The following is a 20,533-nucleotide window of genomic DNA, read 5'->3' as shown; positions in this document are numbered from 1 at the left end:
TATTTTTATTGATTTTGAGGGGGGTTCTCTGTGCTTCCTGGATTTTGAGGCTTTTTTCCTTCAGCAGATTAGGGAAATTCTCTGCTATAATTTGCTCCAGTATACCTTCTGACCCCCTCTCTCTTTCTTCTTCTGGGATCCCAATTATTCTAATACTGTTTCATCTTATGGTATCACTCATCTCTCGAATTTTCCCCTTGTGGTCCAGTAGTTGTTTGTCTTTCTTTTGCTCAGCTTCTTTGTTCTCCATCATTTGGTCTTCTATATCACTAATTCTCTGTTCTGCCTCATTTATCCTAGCAGTAAGAGGCTCCATTTTTGATTACACCTCATTAATAGCTCTTTTTATTTCAACTTGGTTAGATTTTAGTTCTTTTATTTCTCCAGAAAGGGATTTTATTTCTTCAGAAAGCAATTCTCTAATATCTTCCATGCCTTTTTCGAGCCCAGCTAGCACCTTGATAATCGTCATTCTGAACTCTAGTTCTGACGTATTACTAATGTCCGTATTGATTAGGTCCCTAGCTGTTGGTACTGCCTCTCGTTCTTTCTTTTGTGGTAAGTTTTTCTGCCTTGTCATTTTATCCAGGTAAGAATAGATGAATGAGAGAACAAAATACTAAAAGGTAGCAAAGACCCCAGAAAAATATACACTAACCAAATCAGAAGAGACCCGAGACTGGGGGAGAGTGGAGGGGGTAAAAAAGGAAAAAAAATTATACATATATATATATATATATATATGTTATATATATATAATATATACAAATTATATACATATATGTATGTATGTACATATATGTATGCACACATATGTATATGTATGCATACATATACACATGTACATATATGTATATACATATATGTACATATATGTATATGTATATATCAGACTGGTGAATAGAACAAAGCCACACGCTTGATTTTGGATGTATTTTGGTCTATTAGAAGAAACTCCCTCCCAAAATCTTAGAGAAAAACTTATATATATACAAAAATAAGGGTTAACATGATGAAGGGATGGAATATGACTGTAAAGATGAAAATTTAAAAAGATTCTAAAAAAGGAATTGATAAGATAAAATGTTGGTTGAAAAAAGAGAAGAAAAAAGGAACCAGTGTGATCAGGCTGGAGACTGGAACAAAGCCATGTGCTAGATTTAGGGTATATTTTGATCTATTAGAAGAAATTGTATCCCAAAATTTAAAGGAAAAAAAACCTTATATGTATATTAAAAATAAGGTTAAATAAAATTATGGTATAAAATATAATAATGAAAATTTAAAAATACTTTTGAAAGGTATTGATAAGATAAAATAGTTTAAAATATGTTAAAATAGGAAAGAGGAAAAATTTTTAAAAATAGAATAAGAAAAAAATTTTTTCAATTTAACTTTGAAAGACTAAAGGATCATGGGAAAAAAGCCATGAATTCTACGTGTTGCTTTCCTGTAGTGCTGGAGTTTCGCAGTTCTCGTTGATCTTGGTCTTGCTGGATTTTTTTTTTTTTTTTTTAAGATTTTATTTATCTGACAGATCACAAGTAGGCAGAGAGGCAGGCGGGGGTGGGGGCGGGGAAGCAGGCTTCCCGCCGAGCATAGAGCCTGATGCGGGGCTCGATTCCAGGACCCTGAGATCATGACCTGAGCCAAAGTTAGAGGCTTAACCCACTGAGCCACCCAGGTGCCCCGTGGCTGGATGTTCTTGCTGATCTTCTGGGGGAGGGCCCTGTTGCAGTGATTCTCTAATGTCTCTGCCCGAGGCGGAGTTGTACCGCCTTTGCCAGGGGCCAGGCTATGTAATCTGCTTGAGTTCGCTCTCCGGAGCATTTGTTCCCTGAACGCTCTCCGTAGAGCTTTGGAGGAAGGGAATGAAAATGGCGGCCTCCCAGTCTCTGCCCAGAGTTGCCAAGAACTCGGGGCCCCACTCCTCAGTGCGCCCTCAGAGAAAAGGGGTCAGTCACTCCCCTTTCCCTGGTCTCCCACCGTGCTCCATGCTCACTTGGCCTGTGACTGAGCGTTTCTATCTCTGGCGCCCGGCCATGTTTGGAGTCTCCAAATCCAGCAGATTCCTGCAGCGTGCTCCTGTACCGCTCCTCCCAGAGGAGGAAGAAGGGAGTCTCCCCGGATCTTCCACTTGTGGGGTCCCTGCTTGAAGAGCAGTGGCCCAACTGTGCCTTGGATCATGGTTTAAGGTAACCCTGAGCTGAGAGCTCACTCCTTGGCTCCGTCTCTGCATCTGGCTTCCCCTCTCCGATACCTGGCAGCTCTGCCAAACTCAGACACCCCTGGTTGTTCTGTGATCCCGTGGGTCCTCAGACCACACTGTTCCCGTGAGGGCTCCACCCCCTGCTTAGCCTCTGGAGTGATGTCCCTCAGCGCAGCGGACTTCTAAAAGTTCTGATTTTGTGCTGCGCTGCTCCACCGCTTGCGAGGAGCCAGCCCCTCCCCCCACGGTCTATCATCTCATCACTTCGGATTCACTTTTACACACGCCCTACCTTCCGGAAAGTGGTTGATTTTCTTTTCCTACAATTGCTGCTCTTCTCTTCTATCTCCTATTGAGTTTGTAGGTGTTCAGAATGGTTTGATAACTATCTAGCTGAACTCCTGGGATCTGATGATATTTCAGTCTCTTACTCTTCCGCCATCTTGCTCCTCCTCCATGCACTAGATTTCTTACTGTAGGTCTTAGGCTGAAAATTTGGACAGCCACTGAGTTGGATGATGTTGGTCGGGAGGATGAGGGGAAGTGAGAGCCCTGCGTTACCCTAGTCTCGTTACCCTAGTCTTGTGCACCGTGGAGGAGGAGCCACAGCTCCAGGTACCTCTTCCTCCCCGAGTTCCTCAGTGGCTGGGGGAGAGGTCAGCAGAGCCCAATAACAGCTGAGAAAGCCAGTTTCTCAGGAATGATTGCGTCTGGGGAACCTCCCAGGCCACACCTCTTTGTACATATGACCTGTTCCCTGACTCACGTGGAAGTTCCCCAGCCTGCAGAGGAGCTGGGCTCCCTGTCCACCTGTGACTCTTGGCAGCCAGTGCAGATGGGGAAAGGCCTGAGGCTCTGCCATCCATCCCCCTCTTTCTGGGAGGAGCACACACCTTGGACTGTCAGTTCAGGGCTTCTGATTTTCATCCTGTCTTCAAGCTATAATTCTGGGGCAGCTGGCTTCCCTCTGGTTTGCCTTCTTGCTCCCTCCACATCTTCCTCCACTCAAAAGTCTTTGGTAGCTCCCTGTTAAATAGCCTTTCTGTGGCTTATTTCTTTAGACAACAGGTATGTGTGGAGTGCCTGCTGCGGGCTCGGGGGAAGAGTAAGGGACAAAACAGACCAGGATCTCTGTCTGCAGGTGACTTACAGCTTAGTGGCAGTGGGGCTGGGGACAAAATAACAACGGAGGTGTTAACTGTCCTGTGGTGATCTGTGCTTTGGGGAAAACCAGAGCAGAGAAGGGAATTGTAGGAGGGTGTTGCAATTTGGGGTAGGTTAGACAGGGTAGGTCTTAGTGATGAGGTGAGGTGTGAACAAAAACCTAGAGTGACCAAGGCCCAAGGTGAGGGGAGAAGAAGGAAGGGGGCCTGTGGGAGATGAGGTCTGAGAGGTGAAGGGGCGGTGGCAGCAGTGGGTAGGCCATAAAGACTCCAGCATCTGTCCTGAGTGGGACGGGAGGCCCTTGAAGGCAGAGGCGTGGCGAGCTCTGATGGGGTTTTCAGAGCGATCACTGGTGCTGGCTGTGGGGTTGGGTGAAGATCCTAAGGTTGCAAGTGGGGCAGGGCGTTGCTGTCATGCAGGCAGGCAGTGGAGCTGGCTGGACTTGGGAGGCTGCAGTGGGGTGGCCGGACCCCAGACCTACCTTCAGGGTGGGCCTGACAGGAGTTGCTAATGTGTGTTGAGGGGAGTAGAGGCTCGGGGATGAGGCTGGCATTGGGGCTGAGCAGTCTGAGTTGGGAATGTGGATCTGGAACGCATGAAAGGATTTTAGGTAGTACAGCTCAGGCGGAGGGCTTGGATGACCTTGAATCCCACCTATGGTGAAGGTATTACGCCCTTTTAAATTTTGAATAACTCAGATGTTAAGTAGATAAGACAAAAATCATGATGTTCTAACCCAGAACTAGGGCCCTGGGGGCTGCTGGGCTTCTGAAGGTATCCACGTAACCGGCCCCTCCCTTTGGGACTATGAAGAGTCAGCCCCGCGGAATGACTTCCCCTCTGCCGGGGAAACATGCAGTCTTCTCCCCTCCAGGTGCTTGTCATGTTGCCAGTCCCCTGGGTTCCCTCCTACTGTCTGGTGTCATGGCTTGTCCAAATTCTTCTCTCCTTCAGGGTCCAGCCCAGATGGCCCCTCCTCCTTCCCGGCAGAAGGCCCTTCCCATCCCTTGGAGCTCCCCAACTGCTGGCTGTTACCTAAAGTCAGATAGCCTGGCTGGCCTGGCTTTGAAGCCCAGTGCGTTGTTTGCTCGCTCTGTGGCTCTGGCTAGCATGTGCACGGCATCCCCGAGTTCCAGTACCCCCTTAGAAAATGGGGACAGTCGGGCCACCTTGGCAGGGTTGGGGTGTTGAGTAAAGTCTGTGATGAAGGTCATTTTGTGTCACACACACCAAACAGAATCCTCTCATGGGGGGTTGGGCTTGAAGTCTGCTTGAAAGTCAAATACCAGAGACCTGGAAAGCCTTGGGACTGCCTGCTCTTCCTGCTGGATGCCAGACTCTTCCTTACTGGTTCCCCGTGGCCCCTGGTTTGTGCTCGAGTGCTGGCATCACAGCTGTGGACCAGCCAGCCTCCATCCCCCTGCCTGACAGTGACCTCTTTTCTGTGAGTGGTTGAAAAACCCTTAAAGCTGGTCATTTATTCTTTCCCGTGGGCGTAGCTGGTAGGTGCTGCTTTGGTGGTTTCACCTTCTTGTTTGGTTCTGGCCACTGGGGTATAGAATGGGCCGTCTGTTGTTGATTCCAGGAAGGCTGTAGAAAGAAGGTCAGTTTCTGTTTGTCTCAGGCTCCTCCCTCTCAGAGCAGGCCTGTGGCAGCAGAGACACCCAGGGGTGCTGGCGGGATGGCTGACTGACATTTCAGGCCTCTTACTCTCCCTTGCAGATTGAGTCCGAGGATCGTGCAGCTGGCTCCCCCCTAGTATGGCCAATGAAGAGGATGACCCAGTCGTACAGGAGGTAACTGCTGTTCCCCACGCTCTGCCGGGGCTACCAGGGAGCAGTGCCCGGGTCCAGCGCTGCAGGAAGCGGGGCTGAGGCTCTTCCGTCCGTCCTCGCACTGGCCGGGCATCAGCTGGCATCCTCGGGACCCCTAATGCAGGCTGTTCCCTCTGCTGGGAACCCTCTTCCTCCAGATAACTGCCTAGCTGAGCCCTTCGCTTCCTCCCAGTCTCTGATCCAGTATTTCCTTGTCAAAGAGGATTCCCTGACACCACCCCTGACCCCCAACCCACCTCATGAACACCTTCCCTGGCCCTCCCCAACCCCCCCTGGCCACACCCTGTGCTTGGTCACAGCACTCCCCGTCCCCTAGACATAATCTCCTTACCCTAGAATGTAAGCTTCATGAGGGAGGGATTTTGTTCTTTGACCACTGTGTCCACAAAGCCAAGTTCAGTGCCTGCCACTCAGTAGATACCCAGTGATGATTTGTTGAATGAATGAATGGGTTCGACAGCTCCCCCTTCTTCCTGGGCCTACCCAGAAGTCATTCAGCAGTTGTTCGCTGGATCCACTGTGTGCTGGGGGCTATGACAGCCGTGAGCAAGGCATGTCCTGCCCTCGGGAAACTTAGGATCTGACAAAGAAGGAGACCCAAGATGCAGATGGTGGGGAGGTAGGTTCCAGAGTCAGCCCAGATCCAGACACATCCTAGAGCCTCTGGGCCTTTGTACATGCTGCTCCCTCCACCTAGAATGCCACTCACACAGGCTTCGCCTGCGCTGATGCCCTTTACTCCTCCTTAAGGCCTGGTGGTGGGAGAGAACATGGTTCACGCGAAGAGCCAGGAAGCAGGGAGATAAACTGTTGCACAATGGGGCAGGGGCGGTTAGTACTAAGAAGAAAGAGTTGGGCCGGATCATTCTCAGATGGGCTTACAGACCACCTTGAGGTGGGTGACAGGTCAGTCCAGGGGAGGTGGTAGAGGGCACAGGGAGGAAGTGCAGCAAGTGCGTAAGCTCTCCTCTGCCCCGGCCTCATCAGAAAAGCGTTTGCTCTGGCTCTAGGATGCATGGTGATCTGAGCAGCCCCGGCAGAAAGCCCATTTTTATTGGGTTGCAGCGGACCTAGCAGGGGGCCAGGAACTCTAGCTATAGAGAGGGAGGCTGGAGCCTGGGTTCCCTCTGTTTCTAGCGGTGGCTGAGCCTCCTCCCCCACACTGCCTCTAGGATCCATGAGCCCTAACATCCAGGGAGCAGGGGCAGGGCCGCTCAGGCCAGGCACCTGTCTGTCTCCTGTTTAAATCTTCTTCCCTTTTTCCCAGATCGATGTGTACTTGGCCAAAAGTCTGGCAGAGAAGCTCTATCTGTTTCAGGTAATGGTGAGACCAGAGGGTGAAGGGGCCTCCTACGGCGTGGGGATGGGGAGTGGGGGGTACCAGGAAACCTCAGCCTTGCTTAGGTTTCTGGACGCCAGAGTGTGGAACAGGTGGCAGGGGTGGGGGGGTGTTCTTTTGGCTTCTGTGGGCCGGCAGGTCAGTAGTCTCTGATACCGAAGATGGGGAAACCAAGGCCGCCGTGAGGCAGAACAGTGTCAAAGGTCAGGCTCTGGGGAGTGGCAGGTGCATTGAGGCCCAGTGCCATCATGACTTAGCTGTGAGTCCCGGGCGAGGTCCTTAAGCTCTCTGTGTCTGTTTGCTCATTTGCAAAATGGTGGCAGTTACACTACCCGCTCTGAGGCGTCCCTGCGCAGGTTGGATGAATCCTTGCAAAGTGCTTGGAGCACAGCCCAGCCCAGAGCTCAGCTCTACAGTCTGTTTTAGGACAGTTTTGTCCCGTGTCCCTCATTCCTGCCTGCATCCCGAGGCAGCTGTTAACCTGTTCTCTTGCGCTGTGACCGGCCTGTCCTGGACATTTCATGTACACGGAATCATGGCATGGTCTCAAGGCTCACTCATGTTCTAGCACGTGTCGGTACCGCGCTCCTTTTTGTGGACGATGAGTTTACCCACACACTGGTGGCTGGCTGGGTCGGTTCCCCTCTGGGGCTGTTACGAACAGTGCTGCGGTGAGCATCTCATACAAGTTTCTGTGTGGACAGGTGTTGTTGTTTCTCTTGGGCACATCCCTAGGAGTGGAATTGCTAAATCCGAAGGAAACATTGTTTCTTGTTTAAAGGAACAGACTGTTTGCATTTCCAACAAGAAGGTTATGGTTTTAAGTGTTTTGTCTCCATGTCGCATATGAGAAGGTGAGGCGCAGGCAGGCAGGACGGGGCAGCAGTGGGGGTGCTCAAAATGTGAGCCGGGAAGAGAGGTCCGGCTGCCCCTGCCCCAGGCTCTCCCTTTACAGGCTCTGGGGCTGGGAGCCTGTCCTTCAGGCCTTCCGCACTGGAATCCTTGACTGCCTGCAAATGGCAGGGAGCTGGTGGTGGTGACAGTGACCCCGTGTGTGTTCGCAGTGGGCCAGACCCTGTGGCAGTGTCCGCTCTCTTTGCCTCATTCCCCGCCCCCAGCAGTCCAGTGAGGTGAGGACACTCACGCTGCTGGTGGTGAGGAGCTGGCCCAGGTCCATACATTGCAAGAGGCAGAGTTGGGACCAGAACCCAGGCCTGATTCCAGGACCTTGCCCTTTACCACCCCCCATCCCAGCCTGAGATCAGGAGGTGGCAGAGCTGCAAGGGCTCAGGCCAGACCAGTGGGGCTCCAGACTGTTCCTCCTACCACTGCCGTAAGCTTGACCCAGGAAGCAAGGAGGAGTTGCTGTCTGAGCAAGCTTTTAGGAAGTCACCTTTGCCTTGGGCCGGAACGTAGCAGAGCCAAAGGGCCCCCACACAGAGGGTTCACTGTATGCGCTGCCACGCCTCCAGCAGGCTCCTTCCAGAGTGTGTTGGGGTACGGGCACCGCTGGGCACAGCTTCTCGAGGGCGGGTCCAAACCGTGACTCATCCGTCCACTAGTGTCCGTCCGGCGTCAGAGAAAGGGAAGGTGCCTCTGTGAGGACTGTTGTGGGAAGATGTCCCCAGCATGTTCAGAACAAACAAGTGACTTCAGAGCAGTATATTTAAGTGTGACATAAAAACGGCTTCTGGCATGGTGACGTTGGGGCCCAGATGGGGCTGAGTGGGTCAGTGGCAGCTTTTTGTTATGGAAAAGTGTACAGGGTGGCGGAGAGAGAGTGGGCTACCATTTTCACACCCTGTCTTCCACCTGCAGCACGGCACTGCTCAGATCTTCCGTCTGTGCTGCCCGTGGTCTCATGTCCCTTGCCCTTGGCGGGATGTCCCCTGCCTAATCCTCACTCTTGCCTGCCCGGCAGGGCTCTGTGAATTACCAGAGAGGGGCCTGTTTGGGTTCCTGATGCTTAGGGCTGTTTCTTGGAGGTCAGAGGCCTTCGAAAATTGCCTTTGGAAGGAAGCTGGATTGAGCCGATATGAAGGGGATATGGGTGGAGACCAAGAGGTCTCTGCTTGGTGTTGATCCTTGGCTAGAGCCTGGGAGTCCAGCTCTGGGCTGGGCCGGCCTGGGCAGGGTGGACTGACGGCTCCTTTCCCCTCCCCAGTACCCTGTGCGTCCAGCCTCGATGACCTACGATGACATTCCACACCTTTCAGCCAAGATCAAGCCCAAGCAGCAGAAGGTGGGACTGCCCTCTGACGGAGGTGGAGGAGGGGAGGGTGACACAGGTGGGGGCTGATGCAAATGAGGGGAAGACAGGCCCTTTGGGACTAGAAGCCCGGAGAAAGAGCAGTTGGAGGGTTGGGAGGAGAACCAGTCACTTGAGCCTGGAAAGCTGAGGAAGGAAAGTTCCCGGAAAGAAAGGGGGTAGGCAGCTCCAGAGAGGCCAGGGGAGAAGACGGCTTGGTGTGAGTTAGAGACTGGGAATGGGGGGCTCGTGTTCACAGGGGTAAGGCAGGGACTGCCATGTAGCAGCTCTGATAAGCTCGAAGTGCCTCGAAGGGATGGGGTGACGGGCCAGGAGCACTGGACACGTCTTGTCCAGGGTGGCTGCAGCGCCAGCCCCCCGTTGCCGCTTGCGCTGACTTTTCAAGAGAAGTTGGAAATGAGAATTTTTATGAGAAAAATCTCTTGAATTTTAAATGTTGGTACCTAATTTAGATTTTGGAGGGTAGAATGGGAAGGACAAAGAGAACTCTGTGACCGCACCCCCCCCCAAAAAAAAAGCACTGTAGCTTTTCTGTTGATGCAGACTGAACCCCGGGGTCCCTTAGGGAGGGATGTGTGCCCGGCCTGCTCCTGGGCAGGGCTGGGATTGGCAGGGACTGGGGTTGGGACATGGCTGTGGCCGGGTTGGGGGTGTCCTTGAGTTCCTCATAGCTGGTGGGGGTGCTTGATGCCTACAGGTAGAGCTTGAGATGGCCATCGACACCCTGAACCCCAACTATTGCCGCAGCAAAGGGGAGCAGATCGCACTCAATGTGGATGGCGCCTGTGCAGATGAGAGCAGCACTTACTCCTCGTGAGTCCCCTGGGCCCAGCCTCCCGGCTTTTTGGCAAATGTTTTTCCTCCCGAGAGGCCCCATGATGGGAGTGGGGGCTTGACCCACACCCTGTCCTTGGGCCACAAACCAGGCCTTGGGTTTTCTCTTCCCCAGCCTCCCTCATGAGGCTCACACATGCTGACTTGGGGCCTTGATCTCTGTCCCTGGATGTTGAATTCAGGAGGTGTCTGGGGTGGAGGAGGCTGTGCCTGCCATGCCCTGGGCCTGAAGCTTCCTTCCTCTGAAGTCTGTTCTCCCTGTGCGCCCAGGAAGCTGATGGACAAGCAGACGTTCTGCTCCTCCCAGAGCACCAGTAACACAGCCCGATACGCTGCGGCACTCTACAGGCAAGGTACCTGCGCTGGGCAGCCAGGCTGCCGTGGCTCTGGGAGGCCGCTTTGGGGGAGGGAAGCGGGATGGGGGCTGGGACGGGGGGAACCCAGCCTGCTGCTCCCCGAATGCTGGACGCCCACACGGGCCAGGCAGATTGTAGAGATGACACTGTCGAGGGCTGGGATAGGCCACCTCTAAGGACTTCTGGCTTTTGATGCTGCCTGACCCGATAGAGGCAGTGCTTCCAGGGTCGCTGTCCTCCTGGGACACAGACATACAGCATGACTTTTGAGACCGGTTCGAGAATTTTGTTTTAAACACAAGGTACTTACGGGGCTTCTGGTGGAGCCTCCGACTCTTGATTTCGGCTCAGGTCATGATCTCAGGGTGCTAGAATGGAGCCCCGCGTCAGGCTCCGTGCTCAACGGGGCGTCGGCTTGGGATTCTCTCTCTCCCTCTGCCTCTCCCCTTACTCACTCGCTCACGCTGTCTCTCCGTCCCTCTCAAAAAAGAAAAAAAGTACAAGATACTTCCGCATGAGCAATTTTACTCTTAGCCTCTATCCAAGAGAAGCGAAACGTCCACCCACACAAAACTTGAACGCAGTTCGTAACAGCGTTATTCGTAGTAGTGACAAGGTAGGAACAGTCCCTGAGTCTGTGAGCGGATGCCTGGATGGCGAGGTGCACTAGGCCGTGCTGTTGAATGGTGTTTGGCTACGTCAGGAGTGAGGTGCTGACCATCACCTGGTGCGCATGAGCCTGGGAACGTGATGCCCGGTGAGAGCAGCCGCTCGAGGAAGGCCGCCTGTCGTAGCCGTCCGGGTCAGGAGGTGTCCCGGAGAGGCAGATGTAGAGACAGAAAGCAGGTAGTAGTTGCCTGTGGCTGAGAGCAGTGTGGAATGGGGAGTGACTGAGGATGGTTTGGGGTTTCTTTCTGGGGAGATGAAAATGTTCTTCGAGGGGAGTGGGGGAGGGACAGAGGTAGAGAGAGGATCCCAAGCAGGCTTCACAGTCTCATCCCTCTGTGATCATGACCTTAGCTGAAATCGAGAGTTGGACGCTGAATGGACTGAGCCACCCAGGTTCCTCTGAAAATGTTCTTAAATTGATTGTAGTTCTGGTTGTACAACTCCAGGAATACAGTAAAATACACTGAGCAGTGTGCTTTAAATGGTGAGTTTTGTATGGCATGTGAATTATATCTCAATAGAGCCATTAAAAAGTAAGTATTTAGAATTCATAAAGCAGTAAGTAAAACTAATTTGAACACTAAGGAAACAACTAGAATGGACTCAAAGTCGCATCAAATAACTATAGCCTTCTTTTTTGAACCCATGTCTCAAGCCTTCCACCTGGGCTGTTTTTTTCTTTTTATTAATTTTTATTATGGTAAAGTGTACATAACATGAAATTTACCATTTTAACCATTTTTTGGAAAGATTTAGAGAAAACATGCTTCCGGGGGCAGGGGGTGAGGGCGGGGAGTAGGCTGAGGAAGAAAAGAATCATAAACTGACTCCGTGCTGAGTACGGGGCTCAGCACGGGGCTTGATCTCACGACCCTGAGATCATGACCTGAACCGAATCCAGTCGGACGCCTGACTGACTGCACCACCCAGGCACCCCCATTGTAACCATTTTTCGGTGTGCAGTTCAGTAATATTGAGGGCATCTGCGTTGCTGTGCAGTCGTCACCACCGTCCATCTCCAGAACTTGTGCCATCTAGCCAGACGTACCTGTCCTGTCCTTTTTCTTCTGAGTCTCTTGTGTTTTTTTAGGATTCTTTCTCCCATCCTAGGTTCATACAAAGGTTCTCCTTAAAAAAAAATTAAAAAAATTTTTATTTGACAGAGAGCAAGTGTGCACAAGCAGGGGGAGGGGCAGAGAGAGAAGCAGACTCCCTGCTGAGCAGGGAGCCAGATGCGGGGCTCGATTCCAGGACCCTGGGATCATGACCTGGGCCCGAGGCCGATGCTTAACTGACTGAGCTATCCAGGCGCCTCTAAAGTTTTTTCCGGTATTTATAGTATTTTATACCAAAATTTTTAACATTTCTGAAAATTATTCTTGTATGTAGGGTGGTAAGATGATTCCTTTTTAATTTTGTAAATTCCAGTATTATTAACGAACTGTGTTCTGTTAGTGTCAGGTGTACAGTAGGGTGGTTCAGTGATTCTGTACCTGACTCTGGTCCTCACCACTAGTGTACCCTGAATCCCCATCACCTCATTCCCACATTCCCCCCACCAACTTCCCTGTGGTTGCCATCAGTGTGTTTGCTGAGTGATGAGTCTGTGGGTTCTGTGTTTTTGTTTTGTTTTTTAAGTAGGCTCCATGCTCACCCAGCTTGGGCTCAAACTCGTAACCTAGAGATCGAGAGTCTCGTGTTCTACCAACTGAGCCAGCCAGGAGCCCCAAATCTGTTCTGTGTGTGTGTGTGTGCGCGCGCGCTTCTTCCCGCCCCCACCCCCCCGTTCTTTTGTTTCTTAAATTCCACATGTGAGTGAAATCATATGGTATTTGTAGGACCATTTGCTTCTGTACTCGTGACTGCGAGCGTTCCGCTCCCTCTGGAGTCCAGAGAGCCCCTTACCAGAGCCTTAGTGTGTCATTTCTTCTCTTTCAAGCCTGCATTGACTTGAGAGAAATTGATGATCTTCCCACTGCCTGCCAGTGCTTGGGTCTCATTCACAAGGAAAAGTCCTGGCTGCGCGTGTAGACACTCCCCTAGCTGGCCAGGCCGGGGGGAGCCACGTTTGCGCTAGCAGACTTCTGAGCGGGTTGGATGGGGTTTTGACAAGCCAAGCTGGAGGATGAGGATGAGAGGCAGTCTGTGTGGGGAGTGGGCGGTGGGCATTGAGGGTGTCCTTGAGTGGCCTGGGGGGGAAGAGCAGGCTGTGTTCAGAGCGGAAAAGTTGCCGTGTGGCAGAGCAGGCCACTGGGGGGAAGGGGTGGTGACCAGGGTCATAAGGGCCTTTGATGCTCATGGGGGAGGGAGTGCATGCCAGCTTAAAAAACTGGCTTGGAGGGGGGCCTGGGTGGCTCAGTGGGTTGGGCCTCTGCCTTCCGCTCGGGTGGTGATCTCAGAGTCCTGGGATTGAGCCCCGCATTAGGCTCTCTGCTTGGCGGGGAACCTGCTTCCCCCTCTCTCTCTCTGCCTACCTCTCTGCCTACTTGTGATCTCTCTGTCAAATAAATAAAATCTAAAAAAAAAAAAAACAAACAAAAAACGAACTATCTTGGGGCAGAAGAGTCTGGGTTCGTGCTCTGCTGCAACTGTGTGCTTACTGGGCCAGGTGGGGTTGGGAAGGGCCGCAGGCCTGGTGGTCCCAAGGCCCTGGGACTGGGGGTAGAGCAGAGGGGGCAGGTGGGCAGAGGCCTTTGGGGGAGCGCAGGGCCCTTTGTGACTACTGTGAGCCAAGCTGGGTGGTTTGGCCCCAACTCCCAGAGTCAAGTCCAAGGCCTTCTTCCTCTGCCAGGTGAGCTGCACCTGACGCCTCTCCATGGCATCCTGCAGCTGCGGCCAAGCTTCTCCTACCTGGATAAGGCGGACGCCAAGCACCGGGAGAGGGAGGCGGCCAATGAGGGTGAGCCCTGGACCCCTAGCCCTTCGTTCTGGCTGCATCTTGGGATGGGTTGGCTGTGGGAAGAACTGCAGGGGGACGGATTCCAGGACGCTTCGCAGCGTCCCCGCTCTTCCCACGGGACGCCGGGAGCACTCACCCGCACCGCTGGACAACCAGACGTCTTCCTGCATTCCCCAGTGGCCCCTGGTGGACAAAATTGCTGCCAGCTGAAAAGCGCTGACTTGTCCACTGACCTCTGTCTAGAAGAATTCCCAGATACCCCTGCCCGAAGCCTTCTGGGGAATTGGGGGCAACACCAGAGGCTGCAAGCAGCGTCTGCTTTCTCTCGCAGCAGGAGACTCTTCGCAGGATGAGGCGGAAGAAGACGTGAAGCAGATCACAGTGAGTGAACTCTGGCCCCGAGGAGAGGGGGTTGCCGCCTGGGGGGGCAGCGGAGCCGGCATGGTAGCTCAGCTGCCTGGAGGCTGCATGGGGTGGGAAGGGCTCTACAGAACCCGGGCTCTGGGGGTGAAACAGGTACCAAAACAGGGGCCCATCCTTCCGAGCCTTCCTGTTGGGCAGCCTGGAGGGCTAACCTGTCTCCACCCCCCGACTTGTCCCAGCTGAATACAGGATAGCTGCCCGGGGCTCCTGTAGAGCAGGGACCCTGGGGCGTGGCTGGAACTGGAATTGGGTGGGAGGAGGAAACCGGGGCCTGGGAGGTCCAGGGGACCCACACAGTCTGTGCCATGAAGCCTGTGTCCCAGCGGAGCCAGAATCCCATGTTACTTAACCATGTAATTCTGTCTTTTCAGTGGTGCACAGATGCAACATCCCTATTTTTATATTTATTCCTGTATCTCATACACTGTGAAAAGAATATTGACCTTCCATTAATGGCTTGTAGAGTTTCCTCTGTGTAAGCACAGAAAGGTTAAAATGAGTATTTAAGGAAGAAGGCATAAATAGTGACATGGGCGGCATTCAGACATGGCTTAAGTTGTGAGCCTTTGCGCATCCTTGAAGATGGGGCGATACCGATATGACCGCTGTGTGGTGGTGGATGCTCGCCCTGTTCTCTCAGTAGCTTGTTGAATGATCACCCTCCTTCCCTCCTTGGGGACTCAATTGGTGCTCGTTTAACAATTCCTTCTTAGGCCCATGAACTTCAAAGGACCCATGTAGAATCCCAGGATTCTGTGGTGCCTGACCGGCTCAGGCAGTAGAACATGCAACTCTTGATCTCAGGGTCATGAGTTCAAGGCCCATGTTCGGTGTGGAGCCTACTTTAAAGAAAAAAAAAAAAAGAATCCCAGGATTCTATAATACACCAACGCCCCTGCATGGGTCCCCTTCATAAGAGAGGTGTGAGGGCCCTGTTCGGTCGGGACGCTAAGCAGCAGAAACCCGGATCTACCTGGCATAAGCCCCAAATGGAATGTATTGGCCCCTGTTATTGAAAAGTTGAGGGGTAGCTTCAGGTATGGCTGGATTCAGGTGCTCAGACTCTGTCATCGAGACCTGGTTTCTCCCTCCATCTCCAGGTTCTGCCTTCCTCTTTTGGCCTCTTTCTCAGGCAGGGTGTCTGTCCCCAGTGGTACAGAGTTGTCCCAGCTCCAGTCTCACATCCTCCCAGCTTCCAAGACCCCAGGGGAAAAGAAACTTCTTTCTCATTACTTCTAACTAAAGTCCCAGACTGGACTCATTGGCTTGGCCAACCCTGAACCAGCCCCTGTGGCTAAGAGGATTTGGTGCTCGGATTGTCCAGGTCTGAGTCACGTGCCCACTCCTGTGGCTGGGAACGTGTGTGGGGGTGGGGGCCGGGGGAGGGATACTTGCTTCCCTGAGCTGAGGGGGAACTGGGTATTTCCCAAGGAAAGTGGGGGGCGGCTATTACCAGTGGGAGTGGAAATGGATTGGGTGCCGGGCAGGCAGAAGCAAGAGAAAGCTGCTCACTGGCCTGTGTCGGCAAGTCAGGGACAGAGGGACACGGTTGGAGCTGAATTTAAGAGATGTGTGTCAGGAAACAAGGGGAGGTGGGAGTGGCGCTGGGCTCTCCGGTCTCGTGGGCGCGGGCCAGCAGCCCAGGATGGTCCAGGCCTGAGGCCATGACCCCCCCTTCCCAGGTGCGGTTCTCCCGTCCGGAGTCGGAGCAGGCCCGCCAGCGCCGCGTACAGTCCTATGAGTTCCTGCAGAAGAAGCACGCCGAGGAGCCGTGGGTGCATCTGCACTACTATGGCTTGAGGGTGAGTTGGGGTCCCGGCCGGTGGCTGACGCTGGTCCTGGGAGAGGGGGCCGGTCTCACCTGGAACTGGTTTCAGAATAAGTGAGAGCCACTTGGTGGTAGGGAGCCCGGGGAGAGAGGGTGAAGTCCTGGGGACAGTTTGTCCTTTGTTCCAGCCGGTCTACTTAGCGTGTGTCCCCTGGGGAGCAGGAGATTGAGAAAGGAGCCCACCGTTTCCTGGGGCAGCAGTGTCGGCATCCCCAGGCTCTCCTCCAGTGAGCTTCTTGCTGGCCCCAGGGCAGAGCAGGTGTTTGGTTACACGTTCTCATGCATCGTGGGTCCTGAATGTGGGCCCTCGATGGAGAACTGGCCGTCTGTCGCGGGCCAGCTTCACCGCATGTCTGCCGGGGTGCTTTGACGATGCTTGGTTTTCATCTCATGTGCTTAAAACCCAGACCTTGAAACTACTGGAGTAAGGGATGAGATTGAATCGAAGCCAAAGATGCCATAAGGCTCCCCAACATCTTTCTGGGGGAGGAGCAACTCCTGATTTCTCTGGAACTTTCCTGAAAGAGGTCCATGTGGACAGAGCCTTAGAGTCAGACTTCCAGAGACTCTGCTCTTTCCTGGTGTGTGACTTTATGCAAATTACCTAATGAGATAAGTTGATGTATATATGCAGCCGTTAGACCAGAGCCTGGCCTGTAGTAGGTGCTGAGTGACTGTTAGCTGATCCTCTTACTGTTGGTGATTACTGGCCCTGTGTCCCAGGCGGGGCACCTAAGACATGGGTGCTGGGGCTGGAGACAGTTAAGGCCACCTCACAGAGGCCTTGGATGTCATGCTCAGGTGGTTAGATGTGATTTTGTGGCTGGCCTTGGGGCAGGACAGTGGGCAGCTGGAGTGGAAGGTGATGCAGGGGTGAAAACGGGATGACAGAGAGACTCGGGGGGGGTGGCGCAGGCCCCAGGGTGGTGGCTGAGGGTCCTCCCACCCTGCTGCTTTCCCCCAACAGGACAGCCGCTCTGAGCATGAGCGCCAGTACCTGCTGTGCCAGGGTTCCAGCGGGGTCGAGAACACAGAGCTCGTCAAGTCACCCAGGTGGGACCAGCCGGGCCAGGGTGTTTAGCCCTGTGGGCTCCTGAGCCTACCACTGGCCCCAGTAGGGTCCCTTTGGTGTGGGGCCTTCCTGGGGACGTGGTCCCTTCTGAAGCAAGGGAGATGGACATGGGAGGGGGCCCGTCATCCTCTGGAGAGGGCCAGTGGGGGGTGGATGTGGGAAGAGATGGTCGTCCACTCTCCGCAGGTTTGGGGGAAGCTAGGGGAGGGTGGGCATGGGTCTCAGCCCCCAGCCCTCTCCTGGGAACACTTCAGCCTAGGTGCAGCCTGGATGTGCGGGTGGGGGTGGGTCAGGGACAGAGCCCAGAAGCTGCTGACCCTACCTTCTCCCCTGCAGTGAATACCTCATGATGCTGATGCCCCCCAGCCCGGAGGAGGAGAAGTGAGTAGAGCTGGGCTGGATGCTACCCTCCCCTCCCCAAATCTCCCCTCTCACCCCCTCCTCTAACCCACCGTCTCTGTTTTCAACAGAGACAAACCCGTGGCCCCCAGCAACGTCCTGTCCATGGCCCAGCTGCGCACCTTGCCCCTGGCTGATCAGATCAAGATCCTGATGAAGAATGGTGGGTGGACACCCGCGTACCCCAGGGGGCCCTAGGCCTACCACCTCCTGGAGGAACGGAGTGTGGGACAGACTGGGGACTGAGAGGCAAGGCCAGAGGCTCCCGCTTTACAGCTGGGGCCTCGCCTGGAAGGATCGCACCGCAGCAGTGTGGCGGCTCCCTCAGCTGGGCTTGGGTTCCTGCTCTACCCCCCTACCTAGCACTCCCCTGCTGGGTGAGCCTGGGCAGGCGGCTGACCCTGCTGCGTCTAAGGAACTAGGAGAGCTCCGGAGGGCTGACCTGCAGCTTAACGGCTTATACAGAGCCTTGCATGTGAACATGAGCTCCGTTCATTTGCTCGCATGACTTTGTGGCACCCCTGCACACAGCAGGGATGGATCTCCTTTCTCAGAGGACGCGGAAAGCCAGACCCTGTAGGGCAGACATGAGCCCTGAGTCTCAGAGCTGAGTCCCGGGCCCGGGCTCCCCTCCGGAGCTACCACTTTTAGGGTCTCCAGGAGCCTGAGCAGAGGGGAGGGCCCAGCTCCCCCGGGGGCCGCCAGGGTGCCAGGCCACTGGCCTTGCTGCGGAGGACATGGGGCCTACTCCAAGCCCTTTCTGGGCCCCAGTAGTAATGGTTTTACCTTTTTTTCCCCCACCCTGAGTAGGCTCGACACCTAATGTCAGGCTTGAACTCATGACCCTGAGATCTAGAGTCGTATACTATACCAACTAGCCAGCCGGGCATCCTGTAATAGTCTTATGGAGCAGCCCCTGGGGTGTTCGCTCCAGGAGTCTGTGAGTGCAGGATGCCTGCAGGAGCAGCCAGTGGAGTCAGCGCTCATTATTACCTGTGTCACCTGCGTTGGTCCCGCACTGGGGGGGGCTATGGGAGCCTGAGGCTGCATAGACTTGGGGAGGGGCGTGCCCAGGCTCTCTTCCCTTGTCTCATGTCTCCTGCGTCCTCAGTGAAGGTCATGCCTTTTGCCAACTTGATGAGCCTCCTTGGCCCCTCCATCGACTCTGTGGCTGTTCTGCGTGGCATCCAGAAGGTGGCGATGTTAGTCCAAGGAAACTGGGTTGTGAAGAGGTAAGTTCTCTGTGTGGGAGTATCTGACCCATTTAAATTCAACGTGATGACTGATGTTTTGGGTTTAAGTCTACGATTGCTCTGTCTGTTTGTCCTGCATTTTTATATCCATTCTTACCTGCTACTGGATTCTTGTTTTATTATTCCATTTCTCCCTGCCAATTTGGAAATTACCCTTTCTGGATTCCTTTAGTGAGTACCCTGTAGATTTCAGGGTGCATTGGTGCATTCATAACTGATCGTGTTTAATATGCGTTGCTGTGTTTTACCCTCACCCAGGACAATTCAGAGACCTTAGAATGTTATTTCTCTTCCTCCCAACTCACGTGCCATTGTATTTATAGTTTTTAATTGTATCTTACAACCCACAGAACAGTATCATATCCAGTCAATATTCTTCAGATCTGCTCACATACTATTTATTTTGCTTATCATGAGTCTCTGTGTCCGAGTTTCTACCTGGGATAATTTCCTTCTGCCAGAAACCGCTAGGGTGTTTCCTGTAAGGAAGGTCTGCAGGGGAGGGTGCTCCCTTGGGTTTCATATGGTCGGAGACGTCCATTCCACCTTTGTTAAAGGATATTTTTCCTGAGTGTAGAATTCGAGGTTGATTGTTTTCCTTCCACACGCTGACATGATTTCATTGCATTCTCATTCCCGTTGTTTCTAGTGATGAGTCTACTCTCTTTACGCTTGGTTCCCTCTGGCTCTTTTTGAGATTTTCTCTTGTGGCTTTCCACAGTTCTTTAAGATGCGTCTGAGCGTGAGTTTCCTTTCACATGTGCTGTGGGGTTCGGAGCATGTGGCTTGATGCCTTTCAGGAGTTTCTCTCCTGTGATCCCTCCACCAGACTGTCACTTGTAAGGTGGGGAGGGACCTCTGTGTGGACCCTCCCTCCTGTCTCTGGCACTCAGTATAATGCCTGGCACATCTTAGACCCTTGCTTCTAAGTGTGGCTGGATTTTATGTGTACCTGGATTATGTTAATTTAAAATAGTGTAACAGAAAATACGCTAATAAAGGCTCACTTTTTAGAAAGTGTGTGTAAGGTGAACAATCTGTCAAAATAGGAATTGTTCAAAATTCTCAAGTACTTCATTGTGGAAACACCTTTGTTGCAGTAAGTTGGCCAAGTGATTGTAAAGGCTATTCACGTTGCTGCCACCTGGTGGCGCCCTTGCACTTGGGAAACATGTCCAGGGTCTGTCAGTAGGTCGCTGCTGTCCTCTCCAGCCACGTTAAGCGTTTGGTTATGGAAGGCCTTTGGATGGTGCGTCACTTGTTAAACGGGACCACCTAGGTATATTTACGCTACGAATGAGCGAGAGCTAGGAGGGGCCATCCCATCACTCCCGAGGACACTGACCCTGAGATGCAGAGACTTGCCAAACGTCTGGCAGCAAGGCAGCCACCGAGCTGGGATTTGAGCTCTTTGCCCAGCACTGCCTGTGGCCCTGGTGCTTCTGCCCTTTCAGCCTGGGGTCTGTCCCTGTGACCGGAAGGTCAGGCCTCCCGGACCTCGTGTGTTCTGTCTGCTCCCGTGCTTCAGGTCCTGCCTCGAGCCCTCACTGCCATGCCGCGGCCTGGGGGTGGTGCTCCTTCCTTGTTGGTCCTACTGTGTGTTCCTGTGAGGAGATGCAGAATTCACACACTGTACACTAAATCTGTCTCCATGGGGTGCTCTGCGCCCTGTGCTCTGCTGTCATTCACACGCTGTCCCCGTCCTCAGATGTGTGGGGCGTACAGGGGCACCATTACAGATGAGCTCACCGAGTGCAGAGACCCGGCGCACGCACCACATTCGCCACTCGTCCAGTCCCTTCCTAGCGGCTCCCTTCCCTCTGTGTGGCAGTGATGGTTCCTGTCCCCATACTGTGTTTCTGGGAAGGGAGCGGACGCAGAGCTCGACCTGGAAGGAAGAGTATTAGTTGGTTGCCAGGGAGGATTGAGGAGGGGAGGAAAGAGGGCTCCCAGCAGGAGTGGTGCTGGAGAGCAGAGGCTTCTC

The 20,533-nt window shown here is 53.4% G+C and overlaps 1 protein-coding gene across 2 annotated transcripts in view; it reads left to right on the top strand.

Annotated features, from left to right (window-relative positions):
• Window positions 1–20,533, top strand: part of POLR3E (RNA polymerase III subunit E) — a 37,123-nt gene that overhangs the window by 7,292 nt on the left and 9,298 nt on the right. The window contains exons 2-13 of one of the 2 annotated variants that reach the window (XM_080831683.1): window positions 5,096–5,169; window positions 6,476–6,526; window positions 8,712–8,789; window positions 9,514–9,629; window positions 9,921–10,003; window positions 13,467–13,574; window positions 13,906–13,955; window positions 15,680–15,799; window positions 16,793–16,878; window positions 17,234–17,278; window positions 17,368–17,459; window positions 18,408–18,528. In XM_080831683.1, coding sequence (XP_080687809.1) covers window positions 5,134–5,169; window positions 6,476–6,526; window positions 8,712–8,789; window positions 9,514–9,629; window positions 9,921–10,003; window positions 13,467–13,574; window positions 13,906–13,955; window positions 15,680–15,799; window positions 16,793–16,878; window positions 17,234–17,278; window positions 17,368–17,459; window positions 18,408–18,528 — 986 coding nt within the window. In that variant the 5' untranslated portion in view covers window positions 5,096–5,133. The remainder of the gene's footprint in view (window positions 1–5,095; window positions 5,170–6,475; window positions 6,527–8,711; window positions 8,790–9,513; window positions 9,630–9,920; window positions 10,004–13,466; window positions 13,575–13,905; window positions 13,956–15,679; window positions 15,800–16,792; window positions 16,879–17,233; window positions 17,279–17,367; window positions 17,460–18,407; window positions 18,529–20,533) is intronic. The other variant, XM_080831684.1, reaches the window with a different exon arrangement.

The sequence above is a fragment of the Martes martes genome, assembly GCF_963455335.1.
Source record: "Martes martes genome assembly, contig: SUPER_18_unloc_1, whole genome shotgun sequence".
Lineage (NCBI taxonomy): Eukaryota > Metazoa > Chordata > Mammalia > Carnivora > Mustelidae > Martes > Martes martes.
Note: the sequence above shows the minus strand (reverse complement) of the source record. Positions and strands in the feature narration are given on the sequence as shown.